The following is a 15367-nucleotide window of genomic DNA, read 5'->3' as shown; positions in this document are numbered from 1 at the left end:
GTCCCATCCCGGGGGGGTGGCGGAGAATTTCACTGCCAATGTCGGGGGGCCGAATGCGTTGCCGCTCGGCCCCCCGAAGTTTCGGGGAGAAATTCTCCATCATCCCTAGGCTTGTCGTTCTGGAATAACTGCAGGAGGTTTGTAGATGGTGATTAAATGCGGCCCATGTGTGCTAATAACAAAGGGAAAGACATGCAAGGGACATTTTCTCAAAATCTCCCTTAAGTTAATAGCAGATGGAGAAATGACGAGACGACACCAATCAATTTGGGATAAACAGGGCCACATTTATTGATAGATTACAATCTGCGAAGAAAGCACCGGTGGGCACACCACAACAAGTCCAACATTCGTTATCTTTGGCGAGGCGTCCGCCTTCGCCCACCAATCGGACATACCCAGTTCTGGGCTGGGAGACCTTCCCCTGTCACCCCCCCTCGAGCCACAGAACCCGAGTGGGTGGGGAGGGTTGGCCTCAAAGGTAAGCCGTATCTCCCAACTGGGGCCACAAAACCCTGAGCTGGAAGCCTCGGGCCTTACCAGTCACCTGAAATGGTGCCTACGAATGCACACCTGGCCACTCCCCCAGTGGAGAGCCCACCCAGAGCCACCACAGGAGGGCGACAAGCCTCTGCTTATTCGCTCTCCCCCCACCTGCGCAGTAAACACTCCCAAATGCCCCTTCGCAGATCAGCCAAAAAGACATCATTGCCTAGTTCAGTGAGATGAACGCCATCCGCCCTGTAGAGTATCCCCCGAGTGGGAGAAATGTTGGGGTGGATGATGGTCCGGTCGCCCTGTTTGATCAGGAAGTTCCCGATCTCTCTGTTGACCTTTTTACGGGCCTTATCCATGGCACGAGGATCCAAGCCATCCCTCCAGACCACTCTAGGCAACAGGTTGGACCAGGTAATGGTGATTCCCGGCCAGTGACGCCGAATCACCCGCAAGTCCTCCCAAGCTTGAAGAATCAGGGCCTTGCCTTTCAGCCGGCCTAAATCGTTCCCCCCTAAGTGCAACACTAGAATCTGTGGGGGAACCTTCACCAGCCCTTGCTGGAATAACATGGGCAGGAGGCGCTCCCAACGCATCCCACATCTGCTCAACCACTGAATGGTGGCATAGCGGCTGAGCCCTAGCTGGGATCCGCAGCTGGAGGAGGCCCTCCGACCGGCCCAAAAAACCATACTGTGCCCGCAGATGAGCACCTTCATTGGATCACTCGCACTCCAGTGATCTAGAAGAACAAGAAAAGTAATGAATGGAAATGTCCACCCAAGCTAAGGGCCCGACAGTGGCCTCACGTATGCCAGATACGCCTTGGAGCGCCACCTACCGACTGACTGCACCTTATCTGGCGTGAACCCCAGAGACGCAGCAATGGAGGCAGCCTCAATCCGGAAGGAATGTGTGCCGAAACGAAGAGCACCCAAACCCAGCGCCTTTAATGCTCGCTGTGTGACTGCCCAAAATTGATATTTGGTTAAAGGAGAAGAGTCTGTATGGCAAAAAAGGGGGCCGGGCAGGTTTCCTCAAACCTTTAGAAAGTCCCTCAATGCTGTGACCGGGCAGAGGTCCGGCACGGGGGCTGGAAACAGGGAGACACTGACGCTCCTTCCCCCCTGGTCAGTCTTGGACCTCCTAAGCTGAATAAGGGCTCCCTGCTGAGAAAACTGTAAGTCATTAAACTGCAAGGCTCATCCCAAGAGGTCGCCCTTAGCGGACACCACCAACTCCAATATCCAGAATGCCCCAAAGAATGCTGTAAGAGCTGCAGTATGAAATAACAAGGCTTCTTGAGGGGATTTGCACAAGGAAGGCCACAGATCCCGCAAGACCAGCAATATGTCTGGTGACAGAGGGCGTCTACGGTCAGGAGGCACTGGGGACCCCCTGGACCAGCCCTGAAGCATCCGCCGGACCCAGAAGTCCATGGTGTTATCTGCTACACCCTTCATTTTAGACCAGAAGGCAAGTGCAGCAAGCCTACCCCTGATGGTCTGGGCTGCTAGGCCCCACCTGTGGGCATGCACGCAAAACTGCAGTAGGTGATTGACCAGTATTGGCCAGCACTGTGGAAGATGTGCAGCCACCCGGAATGAAAAGAACTCCCTACCTGACCTGGCATAAGCCGCTCTCGTGCTGGGGGCTAAGGACTGCAGGATGGCCTGTTCTGCCTCTTCCAGCCAACTTCCCACAGAGCAGCTGGCATGGTGTCCGGAATAGCCCGCGCCCAGGGGGCCAGTTCTCGGAAATGTTGCACCTGGTTTCGTGACAATGCATCAGCCAAGGCATTATCCATGCCAGGAATGTGTCGTGCACGGAATAAAATATTAAAACGCAGGCACTGCAGAGTGAAAGCCCGAAGCAAGGACATGACCCTACTGTTGCGTGATGACAAAGAATTAATGACCTGGACAGTGGCTTGGTTGTCGCACCAAAAATGCACGACAGAATTAGCAAGCTGGGCTGCCCACAGGTGCGCGGCAACATATATCGGAAAGAGCTCTAAGAAAGTAAGGTCTCTGCCGACGCCTAGGGCTAACCACTCAGCTGGCCAACATGCGTGGCACCATTGATCGTGAAACACAACCCCAAAGCCTAGGGCCCCAGATGAATCTGAATGTATCTGAAGTTCTGCTTCCAATAGCAACTCCTTCCTCCAGAAGGAAATGCCATTGAATGCGTTAAGGAAATGCAGCCACACAAAAAGATCATCTTTCATGGCTGATGATACCCGAATGCGATGGTGTGGCAAGCGCAGGCCCCACATGGTGTTACAAAGGCGTCTAAGGAAGGCCCTGCCGGGGGCAACTTCCTGACAGGCGAAATTAAGATGCCCAACAACTTCCTGCAATGCCAACAGCGTGACTTTCTTAGAATGAAGCATGTCTGTATCCTATCCTTTAGGGTCTGTAATTTGTCCGCCGGGAGCCTACACAACTGATTCACGGAGTCCAGTTCTATGCCCAAAAATTTAATAGTGGGGGAAGGGCCCTCAGTTTTTTCCCCCGCCAAAGGTACACCCAGCTCATTTGTGAGGGTGGAAAATTCCTGCATTAGCCATGCACACTGGGGGGTGCCAGATGGACCCACAAATAGGAAATCGTCGAGGTAGTGCACGATGCTATGGGACCCGGTTTTATCAATCAGAGCCCATTCCAAAAAGGAACTGAACTTCTCAAACATAGCACAGGACACGGAACATCCCATGGGTAGGGCCCTGTCAACATAGAACTGACCAGAAAAATTGAATCCTAAAAGGTCGAAATCTTCGGGGGAAATTGGCAAGAGGCGGAATGCGGATTTAATGTCACATTTTCCCATGAGGTCCCCAGGGCCCAGTGCCTTCACCATAGATACTGCCGCATCAAACGGCGTGTAGTGAACAGAGCACAGGTGCTCAGGAATGGCGTCGTTCACAGACACCCCCCTGGGGAAGGACAAGTTGTGGATCAGCTGGTATTCACCTGCGGCCTTTTTAGGCACAATGCCCAAAGGGGAGACCCTGAGGTTGCGGAAAGGAGGGGAATTGAATGGACCAATGACCCGCCCTGCGACCACTTCCTTATTGATCTTATCCAAGACTAGGTGTTCGAAACCTGCAATAGATTTCTGATTCTGGCAAATTTGGGCCTGGCGTTGGCCCTGAAATGGAATCCTAAAACCCAGGGAAAATCCCTCTTCCAAGTAGCGGGTGTCCTTCTGAAGCGGGTAGCGCTTCAAAAGGCGCTGTAGGGGCTGCAACTTAATTGGACTGGGTGCCTTTTGGCGGAGGTTGTGTGCTGCCCCCAGGCTTCCTACCACCCTGTCATTCATGATTTGGGCCCCGCTGACCTTTGGCCTTTGGGCAGCCAATGAAGGCATGTTGTCCCCCGCAAATGGAACACGCGTGGCGAAATCTGCATGGGTTTTTAAAGCAGACGCCCTTGGAACCAAACAGAGAGCGCAGTGTTGAACCAGCTGTCCCACCCCGGCCTTAGGGGCTGAGGCGGGCGTCGGCTTAGCTAATATGTGCCCACTATCAGATCGCTCACCAAAACCCGGCCTGGCAGGGGTCATAAACTGCAGCCAAAGATCCTGATCTTTGGTGTCCCAGCGCAACGTGGGGTCAAATGCCGCCCGCATACAGAAGGATTCGTCATAGGCCAGCCAGGCTCCGCCCTCGTATTCGGTGTAGGCCCTATATATAATATCCAAATACTTAGTGAGGACCCAACCACGTTCTGGGTGCGGGTCCTCACTAAGAGGTTTGGAGCAGGACTCACTAAGTTTTTGCTGAATGACACCCATATATATTAAAAAGCCGGGCAGCCAATTTGCCCAAGTGCGTGACACCTTCTTACGCCTGACCCTCTCCTGATCCCTATTGCCAGATTTCTCCCCTTCCTTTGTTTCAGACTCACAGAATAACAGGGAGAAGATGTCAACAAATTCTCCCTGAAGTATTTTCTCTTTTGTTGCTGGCAATAGGTGATATCCCAGGGGAGTGGATCTACCCTCGGTCGGGATTGCCCTATTCTCTACCTGGACATAAGAGTCATTGCTGCCCACCCCAAGCTCCTCGGAGCTCCCGCCTACGGGGCCTACAGCTGCACAGGCAGCCATGGCAGATGGGGTGTGCTGAGGAGCCACTCTGTCACTGGCCGCAGAAGGCTCAGCAGCCGGAGGGGCCGCGGGTGCTCCCCCCCGTAAACCCCACCTGAGAGGTTTGGAGCAGGGACGGGGGCCCCCTGGGATCGGGCAGATGCAGGGATGCCCATTGTAATTGTGGCCCCACCCGGTGTGGCATGGCTTAGTGCCAGGAGTGTGTAACCTGAGCTGAAGCGGTGGGGTGGTACACCAGGGTGAGGGAACCCTGGGATGCCCCCTACTGGGGAGTGAAAAGGCCAACTCATCCCCGCTGAAAAAGGGAACCACCCATATGGCGGGAACTGGTTACAGCCAGTCGTTGGCACGGACCCCCCAGGGACTGAAACCTCACCTGAACCAAGCTTGTTTGCCATGTCAGAGATCTGGCTGCAGTCTAAAACTGCAGGAGCCAGAGAGACGGGTGCCGGCGACCCTTGCACCAGAGGGGGCTGCTCCGAAGATGAGCATGTGAGCGCTGGGGCTGGTGCAGATGCTGTTTGCCCAGTGACGGTGACGACCTCCTTGGAAGCCTCGATAGCTGCCAGCCTCTCTGAAATAGATATTAATAGATCCTTGCGAGCTTGCCCTCTAGTAACCCTTGAAGTCCGGGGAGCCCGCCTGGCAGGGGTGATTAATGCAGGGATCCCTAAGTCCCGTTCAGCAGCCTCCAGTCTGGCCAGAATGAGGGCCATGTCTTGATCCTCATCGTCAGATGAGGAGGAGTCAACCCTACGGAAGTGGCACTTAGCTGGGGGGCAAGCAGCTTTGCCCTTGCCTCCCCCCCCCAAACCCTTCTTGGGTGGCATCGCTGTGTGTTGGGAGATCTACCAACTGGCTTTAAATGGAACCCTGAATGAAATGCGCTTACCTATGGATATATTTGGTATGTTTCTAATTTCTCTTTCTAGAATTCTTATTTATTTATTTATTGGTAATAATATTATACTATTAATTGCATGTAAATTAATTTGTTTATTTGTTTGCTTTGTCTTTCGTTACTGTTATTCTTTATATTAAATCGCACCCTATACTTTCCAGGTGAAGCCTTGAGCCTTACTTGTGCTCCACTTAAACAACTGCTCCCCCCCTTTTTAAAATTATTTATTTATTTATTTTTATAATTTATTTTCTCCTCCCTCCCCCTTTCTACCTTTATGAAGCAAAGGGGGGGGGGTTTGAAGGCACAACAGGCCACTAGGGGGCAGCAGAGTGCCAAAGAAAGCCCGGGAAAATCTCAAGGCAGCCACAGATAAACGGCCCACGGAGGTGAAAAGGAGGAGGTAAGCCCAGGCACTAGAACCCTTTCCCTTCCCTCACCTTAAAAACAGCTTCCCGAAAGTGCTGGGAAGCCAACGGAAGCCCAAGCCCACACAAACACGCAACTGGAAGGTGTTTTGGAGTGAGAAAGGGGCGAAAACAGGAGACTTTCCCCTCCTGAAATCAGCTGGGGGGGAGAAACGCCGTGGAAACCAGAGCAGGGAGCACCAAAGAAAGGGGGAGGCAAGGGTGAAAAGCCTCTCGCTTGTGCCGGGGAAAGGGTGCAAACCACGCAGCTCAATAGCTGCCTTGTCCCGGGAATGCCGCCGCCTCTGCCGCGCCGCCAAGCAGCCGCCTCATCCCGAAGGTACCGCTGCGCTGCCGCCTCGTCCCTGGGTTGCCGCCGCCGCGACGTCAAGCCACCGCCTCATCCCTGGGTTGAGAGATCGAGGATGAGGGGAGGACGTGATGTGCTGCCGCTTAAAAAGGGAGCGAAAATTCCAGCTGGAATAGCCGGAATGAGGAGGCTGCGGGGCAGCGCGGCCTAAATAGTGGCCGGCTAGACCCACCCCTTGGAGACCCCAGGGGCGAAGGCCAATGGCCTTCGCCCTTGTCCCGTCCTCCCCCTGCCACCCGCAACAGCACCCCCCGCGGCCAGGCAAGCCAGGCACGGGGTGAGGGCACTTCTAGTTCTCATGGCTGCAAATATTGTTTGAAAATGCATGTGTGATCGTTGCTGGAATCTCAGAAGCCATAGAGGGTGGCTGAAAAAAGTTTTGTATTTTAGGTTGGCTATTTTTACACTATAACCAAATTGCAATTGCTTACTAATGGCTAAAGTTATATGCTTATTGTTCCATGTTTGTAACAACAGGGAATGGCCATACCTCAGTGGCACAGCATATGCTTCACATGGAGGAGGTCCCATGTTCATTCCCTCACACCTCCAGGTAGGTCTGGAAAAGGCTGCAGTCTGAAAATTGTTCCTGTCTGAACACCTGGAGAGCCACTGCCAGTCAGTGTTGACAATACTGGGCTAGATGGACCAGTGGTCTGCCTCAGTAAAAGGCAGGCTTCTGTGTTCCTATGTTGCTAGATGTTTATTACATGGGACAACAACAACAACAACAACAACAACAATCTAATTTGTTCATGGAAATGGGTGTTGTGTAAACAGGATGTCCATAGGAAGTAGCCTTTAGAGGTTCGATCACACTGCACTACAACCAACACACTCAGACCTCAATTGCTTAATTCCTGGTTCAGCAAGCTTTCAATTTGTGCCATAAGTCAGACAAATAAATTAGGCCATTTGCTAATTGATTATGCCTGGTTCAGCGTCAGGCCACTGACAGAAGAAACAATTACCCTCTCCCTTTCGGCCATCTTTTGTGATTAGGTTTTAATTAATCTCTGTTGCTGGAAAATATAATTGAGCAATGAGAACTTTTATATGGAGCCCCACTGAATTTGAGTTTTAAATGGTTCTCCTTGCAATGATTTCCATTGTGCTTCCAGTTACTAAAAACCTGGTTTGGAACATAAACGTTCTGCCTGAATAATGTTTTTGTGTGTATGGTATATATGGTGTTTGCCCTGCATTTAACTACATAACATTGACATGAGATAACCATTTTATCACATTGCCAGCATAGCAACTTCACTGTGAAATAAATATTACAATAAAAGAAGATTCTCAGAGGGGTGGAGAATCTTGCTTAAAAGCAAAATCTTTGACTGAAAAATGCAACTAGAAATTTGGGGCAGAATGCTAAGGTGTGTTTAGGGATGTACGAATCCCTTACCTGGCTCCGTGCAGGGGCATCCATGGTGGGGGGGAGGTGCTCCGTCCCTCCCCCCAGAATCCTGCCCAGCCGGCTCCGCTCCGCGGCCAAGACGCGGAACCGCTGGCCAAGCCGCGGAACCGCCGGCCAGCTCCAGCAGCCCGCAGCTGGACATCTGGCCACTGGGCAGCCCTGCAGGGATGCAAATGGCGGCTGTCATAGCTGCTGCCATTTGTGTCCCTGTATTGAGCTGTGATAGGCTACGTAAATATTTACGTATGGTAGCCGCTGCCATTTGCATATGCTGGATTTTTTTTCCCCCCGTCGTGATAGGCTATGTAAATACTTATGTAGCCTATCACGGCCTCCGCAGGGATGCAAATGGCATCCCTGCATTAGCCGTGATAGGCTACGTAAGTATTTATGTAGCCTATCATGGCTATGAAGAGGAGGAACAAAATGGCGGCCGCAGGACAGCCGCCATTCGCAAAGCAGCGTGGACGGGAGCAGGTAAGTGCTCTGTTTCACGCACCTTTTGTGGGGTGGGGGCGGAGGGGACTTTGTCCCGTGCACCTTTCATGGGGTGGGGGGGCAGGGGCTTTGTTCTGCAACAGATTTCGGGGGGTCGAATGCACTGGCATTCAGCCTCACCGAGATCCGTCGCGGAATTCTCTGATATCCCTAGGTGTGTTTAAATTTCAAAGGTAGGAACTTCACTCACCACACCCCCTTCCCTTAGAAGAGCAATTGCGTGCTTCCCATGCAATTGCCCTGCCACCCAGGAGGTCACACACAAAAAATCCTTGTTACTATGGTTGCATCCTGCTCTATGCTCCAACGTAAATGCATATAGTTGTATATCTATCAACCACCTCTGTATTCAGGCATTATGAAATCTAATTGTGCAGAGCCAGCAGAGTGCTGCATGATTCATAATCAGAAGAAATGGGTTATTTAACAGGTGATAATGTAATGCGCATATAGCCCATCTCATGGGTAAAGCCTCCTTCTTCACTGTGGAGTAATTATGCTTTCTAGGGAATAATTTCTTACTGCTTTATCTAAGCACAGGGTGCTGTTCCCTTTTAACACTGTGAGAAAATTGCTCCTATATCTACACCTGACTCATATGTGGCCAGAAGAAAGGACTGTATAAAGTGAGGCATTTAGAGAACTGGGGCTTGGGCTAGTATATTTTTCACTATCTCCAATGCAGTGACTGAGAATTGTGTGGTTTGAAAGAACAAATTAAAAATGAAACTTTATTTACATGGTATAAGATGTTTCAATCAAGTTTGAGTTTTATGTGGTAAAAATTCTTGATTCATGTTTTATTAATTCCTTACCTACTCTACCCTTTCTAATAATAATAATCAAAATAATAAATATCTCCCAGGGGAAACTAACCACCCCCAAAGCTAGAACCCAGTGCCCCAATCCCTCAGAAAGCCAATCCCTATCTAAACTTCTAAAGAAAACCAAGTGCCTGTTATTCTCTCTCTCCCCCAACTGAAAAAGCAACAGCCAATCAGGAGACATCATTTAAATCTGAACATTCTAACTCCCCTTTCCCCCTTGATAACCATAGCCTTTTGGAAAAAAAATCTATTTTAGAATACATCAATCAAGCAAATAAACATTAAAATGTACAATTAAGCAACAAAACAAAATACCATTTCATCACAGTATCCCTCTGCCCTACCATGTATCCCAAATATGGACAAATTTGGCAGTGTTACTTTCTCCCATATTATTATTTTTTTAAATATCAAGTTCTCTCCATCCTATGTATGAGGCGATTTCTTATAAAAAAAATGACCCAAACAAAATTCTAATTCATCCCTTCCATAAATATGTGATGTGACATTTGGCTGGGTTGAGATGCAAGCTAGCATCTCATATGGTCCTAAAGATCAGATTGAGATGATGCAGATATTCTTCCTAGGTTTGCATTGCCTATGAACGTGGAAGCAAATCCCTGAAAGGGGGCTAACAGGAAATCAACCAACCTTTGAAATGTGGCTGTAGCCCCCTTATGGCTAAATGGCGTGGTCCAGAACCCCAGTGAGTACCAAATGCTGTGTTCTTTTTTTTCCTTTGAACTTCCTTGATGAGGAGAATTTGCCAATAGCCCTTTTGTCATATCCAATGTGGACAAGAACCAGGCCTCCCCAGAGGCGTGGGATACTGGGAAATTCTGTTCATTGTTCTAAAGTTAATACAGAGGCATATACAACCATTAGCCTTTAGCACTATTACCACTGGCCCACACCAAGGACTGTATGAGGGTTCTATAACCCCCAAAGGAAGCATCTCCTTGATCTCCTTTCTAGGGTGGTCACTTATGAATCCCCCCAAAAAGCAGAAATGCATAACCAGGACATCAAAAAGGAGATCAATTTCCATAAAATTTGCACATACTCAGATTTAGAAATAATTATTATACTGTAAATAGGGGTGCACGAAAGTCACCTACCTGGTCTCGCAGATTTTTGCGGTGGGGGGGAGGCGCTTCGCTGCTCTCCCCCCGAAATTCAGGCCGGGGGGAAGGCTTCCCGCCTCGCCCAGCCGCGAAATTAAAAGTAAAAAAAAAAAAACGCCCCCGTGATAGGCTACATGACGATTAACGTAGCCTATCACGGCTAGATCTGCAAAGTCAGCCGTGATAGGCTACGTAAATTGTCACGTAGCCTATCACGGGTGGTTTAAAAAAAAAAGCACATACGCAAATGGCAGCCCCCATAGGGAGCCGCCATTCACGTTCCTTATTTGGTCGCTGTAGTCTACGTAACTCTTTACGTAGACTACGGCGAAAATAAGGGCAACGCAAATAGCGTTGCCCTTATTTTCGCCGTAGTCTACGTAATCTTTACGTAGACTACAGCAACCAAATAAGGAACGGGAATGGCGGCTCCCTATGGGGGCCGCCATTAGCCGTTCGCGCTTTTTTAAATTTTTTTTTTAAAGTCACCCGTGATAGGCTACGTGACGATTTACGTAGCCTATCACGGCTGACTTTGCAAATCTAGCCGTGATAGGCTACGTTAATCGTCACGTAGCCTATCACGGGGGCATTTTTTTTTTTTTAGTTTTATTGGAATGGCGGCGGCGGCAGCTGGTTGAAAGGTCGGCTGCCACCCCCGCCCCTGACGAAGACCCGACGAACCGCCGCCGGGACCCGCTGCCGGGAGGGACATTCGGGAAAGGTAAGTCCCGTCCCGGGGGGGGGGTGCGGGGTGCGGGGGGGTGGAGAATTTCTCCCCGAAACTTCTTTGGGGGGCTGAACACATTGGCGCTCGGCCCCCTGAAGTTTCGGGGAGAAATTCTCCGCCAACCCTAACTGTAAATAGAAATACAATACATCTCACTATAGTGTGGAAGACTGACCAGGTGACCTGTCAATCTGCTCAATCTGCTGTCCAGGTGCTGTTGATGGGCAACTTCAAGGCTCAGCTCTTTCTTCTGATGGTTCTTTATCTTTAAATTGGACTTGGACTCGACAGCCCTTTAAATACGGGACTGTGCCCTCTGTAAATGAAGGCACATGACCACTCTACTACTTTCTCACAGGCTTGCACAGTTTCCTAGGCAATGTTGTTAAAGGGCTCCCTATCACTTTCCCAGGCTCAGTATCTCATGGCATTGTTATTGATCGATATTAATAATACTTTTATTCTACTTAATATAATATTTTTAAGTGGTTTACATACATCATCAAGGTCCAATGTGGTAAGATGGAAAAATAACTCAATACGTTTTTTTCTAGGAGCTGAACCACCTGTCGGCTTTATTCCTCCATTACCTGGGATCTATCCAGTGTAAGTAAAGTCTTGTCTTCACCTCATCCCTTTGGCAAAAGGCATTCATGCCCCAGAGGTGGTCAAACCAATGCCTCCTGATCATGCCACAGTTTCAAATGGTTGACAGGCAAATTCATCATCAGCTGGCATGGGTAGGTGGCATGGTGTGCTCTCTAGGACTCATCACAAGATGTTAAACAACACTGGGCCAAGGACAGAACCCTACAACAACTTACTCCTCACCCAGGTTGAAGAGGAGCCATTGAAGAGCACTCCATCAACCAGCCATCAATCCAACTAATGGTAGCATATTCTTCAGGCTTCCTAATCAAAATATCTTGGGGGACCATTATCAGTTTGCTGAAATAAAGTTATACTGGGTTAAATCCAATGTTGCATGAGTGGCCTTCTCCTAGCTCTCCTCACCCCTGCAGCCCCGTGAAAGCCATAATCTGCTCCAGAGAGTCCCTCAATTCTCCAGAGCAGGTGTGTGTGTGTGTGTGTGTGTGTGAAAATCCATTCCACCAGTGGTTTTCATTCTACTGGCAGATGGACAGCATTGGATGGACAGCAACACACTACATCAATCACATTCCCCTGACATTCAATCAGTAAGTTTACTGGTGATCTGTATATGAACAGATCAAAATTCTTGAGGGTGTAATTATGTAGGGGACTTCCGGTTGGAACCAAAGTCGCTCTGGTAGCATCCCGTGGGTGCTCCCTTGGGAGCATTTTCAAACAGCTTTTTAAAAGATTGAAAAAAACCTTTCATTCCCCCCTGGAATTAAAAGGGGGGGCAAAGCAACATCTTGGAGAAAAGTACCCCACTTGAGATAGTGGGGGGGGGGGGCTGGATTCCAGGATTATCTCTTCAGAGCTTTACCAATGCAAAAAGCTGTATTGAGACTCCTATTTCATAGGAGAAAACAGGGCTGACGTGTTCCATGATAATATATGCTTTAAGTAATATCAACAACTTCTGAGGGATGACTTAAGAAATGTTAACAATATCTGAGAACATCTGAGGACCTGCAAGATCTGTTTGAGAGAAACATGTCTGCACCAAGGAGAAGAAAGGAGCTGGCATCAACACCCCCTGCACCCTCTGTGTCAAAAGTTTCGAGAACAGAAGATATAGGGGAATTATTTACTCTGATAAAGACTTTATCTTCGCAATTTATGGAGCAAGCCAAAAGATTGGATTTAATCCAAAATTCCATCACCGCCCTGCAAGGAGCTGTAGATTTAATTAATGCTTCATGGCAAAAAATGGAGACGGAAATTAATGAGCTAGAAGACCGAGTGGCAGGAAATGAAACTACGACACAAATTTGTTTTAAAAATGCCTCTGATAGAATTTCTCAAGTAGAGGCCTTCATGGGGAGGTCCAATGTACATATTATTGGGATTAAAAATCTGTCTAGTGATGTAAAATTGCCTATTTTTGTGGATAAACTTTTGCATGAGACACTCCCTATCCCATCTGATTATTTACTTGATATTGAGTAGGCATTTCATGTGCCAAATGCTAAAGGGACTGATTACATGATAACAGTCCAATTTGCAAAAGTCTCCACAAAGAAATATCCTGCGTTTGGCGAGAGAGGGTGGAAGCCTTTCCTAGAAACAAGATAAAGTTATGTTATTTCCAGATTACATCAAAGAGGTGGCGAATAAAAGAAGGCAATTTATCAAAGCAAAAAATATGGCAAAACAAATGAACTTACAAAATTACTTAAAATATCCTGCTACACTTTGTATTGTGTCTGAAGGTCAGATGAAGAAGTTTCTAAATCATGAAATGGTGGAGGCATGGCTGAACATAAAAATGCGTGAGAATTCTGTTACAATCCCATGAACTGGAAACTTTAAGCAAGCTTTCTTAACTGCTTGTGTTTAGTCTACATGATCCAGGCTAGGTCAGAAGATGAATGATTATACATATATTTGTTTATTCTCTTTCATCTTCTTTTTTTCTTGCTTTTCTTTATATTTTTTATTTCAAAATAGATATGGTATGCTATATTTAAATTTATTGATTGAGGTTAATTGTGCACATGCATTTATATATAAAATATATTACTGATTGTTGAAGGTTTATTTTAAGTTTTATTATTATATAACACTATATTTCTTCTTCTTCTTCTTCTTAATATAGGCTACTGGGAATGAACTGTGGACCTATTTCTTTGATATAAGATTGATGATATGATATTGAAATGTAAGGTTGTTTATTAAATTGTAAGATTGTTAAGGTTATAGATATAGTTTTTAAAATAGAATGGCATTGGAGGCCGGGGGGTATTGGAGTTTAAACTTAATTCTTTAAAGGGGAGAGAGAGGGAGAGGGGGAGGGTAGGGGTGTACAAAACCTCGCTTACCTGGCTCCGCCGGGTTCCGCAGGTGGGGGGAGGCAATCCGTTCCTCCTCCCGGAATCCTTGACAGGGGGGAGGTGATCCATTCCTCCCCCCTGGAATCCTGCCTGGCCGGTTCCACTCCACTCCTCTCCATGGCCATGCCAACCTGCAGTGGGGCCTCCAGGTGCTTCCGGGCTGCTGCGGACGCAAATGGCGTCCTGCATAGGGGACGCCATTTGCGTCCCTATGCAAGCCCATGATAGGCTACGTAAATATTTATGTAGCCTATCACGACTAAAGCAGGGACGCAAATGGTGTAGGGGATGCCATTTGCGTCCCTGCTTTAGCCATGATAGGCTACGTAAATATATATGTAGGCTATCACGGACTGCCGTAGGGGTGCAAATGGCAGCCGCTATGACGGCCGCCACTTGCGGCCGCAGCAGCCTGGCAGCGGCCGGAGCCGCCACCGCCGGAGCTGGAGCCGCAGCCAGGTAGGCTCCGTTTCATAGGGTGGGGGGGCTTTGCTCCGTCAAGGATTCCAGGGGGCCGATTGTGCTGGCATTCGTCCTCACTGGTATTCGTGGCGGAATTCTCTGCCATCCCTAGGGGAGGGAAGGGGAAAGAATCTTTTTTCTTCACTTCCTTTCCTCTTCCCTTTCCCCCCCCCCTTCTCTTTTTGTTATTGTGGTGTCCTCATCAGAATATTGTATTGTTGGGAAATTGTAGTATTGATCAGGTTGTTGGTAATTTTGGTATTATGTCATTTATGAAGATAAATAAAAAATATACTCAAAAAAAGAAGAGAGAGTGTAATTATGTACATTACCTACTTAGCATGTTTTCTATCTTACTTTTTGTAGAGTTAATAACGTTATTCAAATGTAATGTCATAGTGCAGAGCTGAATATCATGGCTGGTTATTACTATTCAGGATAGAGATTATGAGAATTTAGTTGCTGTTTGCAAATCATGAGAACATGTCCCATTTACAATTCTGAATAGGGATGGCGGAGAATTTCTCCCCGAAACTTTGGGGGGCCGAGCGCCAACGTGTTTGGCCCCCGAACAAGTTTCGGGGAGAAATCCTCCGCACCCCCCCGCCCCCGCACCCCCCCCAGGACGGGACTTACCTTCACCGAATGTCCCTCCCGGTGGCTGGTCCGGCCGGCAGTTCGGCGGGTGTTCGAGCGAGGCGGGAGCGGCAGCCGGTCTTTCGACCGGCTGCCGCCGCCGCCATTGCAATGAAAGAAAAAAAAAACAACCTTCCCCTGATAGGCTACGTGATGATTCACGTAGCCTATCACAGCTAGATTTGCAAAGTCAGCCGTGATAGGCTACGTGAATCATCATGTAGCCTATCACGGGTGACTTAAAAAAAAAAGAAAAAAGAGTGTACGGATAATGGCGGCCCCCATAGGGAGCCGCCATTCCCGTTCCTTATTTGGTCGCTGTAGTCTACGTAAATGTTTACGTAGACTACGACGAAAATAAGGGCAACGCTATTTGCGTTGCCCTTATTTTCGCTGTAGT

At 48.4% G+C, this 15367-nt stretch overlaps 1 protein-coding gene across 1 annotated transcript; it reads right to left on the bottom strand.

The window, feature by feature from the left end:
* Nucleotides 1-269: 269 nt before the first annotated feature.
* Nucleotides 270-15081, bottom strand: LOC146350397 (uncharacterized). Its single transcript, XM_084841841.1, has 4 exons — nt 14968-15081; nt 13858-14439; nt 4985-5182; nt 270-1237 (listed from the first exon to the last, which is right to left on the bottom strand). The coding sequence occupies exons 2-4, from the start codon at nt 14090-14092 to the stop codon at nt 636-638; spliced, it is 1035 nt and encodes a 344-aa protein (XP_084697967.1). The 5' UTR covers nt 14093-14439; nt 14968-15081; the 3' UTR covers nt 270-635.
* Nucleotides 15082-15367: the final 286 nt, after the last annotated feature.

This window comes from Heloderma suspectum, chromosome 3 (genome assembly GCF_057233095.1).
Source record: "Heloderma suspectum isolate Gila_16-S chromosome 3, 16-S_ref, whole genome shotgun sequence".
Lineage (NCBI taxonomy): Eukaryota > Metazoa > Chordata > Lepidosauria > Squamata > Helodermatidae > Heloderma > Heloderma suspectum.
Note: the sequence above shows the minus strand (reverse complement) of the source record. Positions and strands in the feature narration are given on the sequence as shown.

Excerpts from the sequence above, each read along its gene's own strand:
- LOC146350397 (XM_084841841.1), bottom strand. The coding sequence starts at position 14,092 with ATGGGCTTGCATAGGGACGCAAATGGCGTCCCCTATGCAGGACGCCAT. Across the intron at positions 5,183-13,857 it reads GCGGAACCCGGCGGAGCCAG|AGAGGCTGGCAGCTATCGAG; the intron begins GTAAGCGAGGTT and ends TATCTATTTCAG. Across the intron at positions 1,238-4,984 it reads GGCAAACAAGCTTGGTTCAG|ATCACTGGAGTGCGAGTGAT; the intron begins GTGAGGTTTCAG and ends TTGTTCTTCTAG.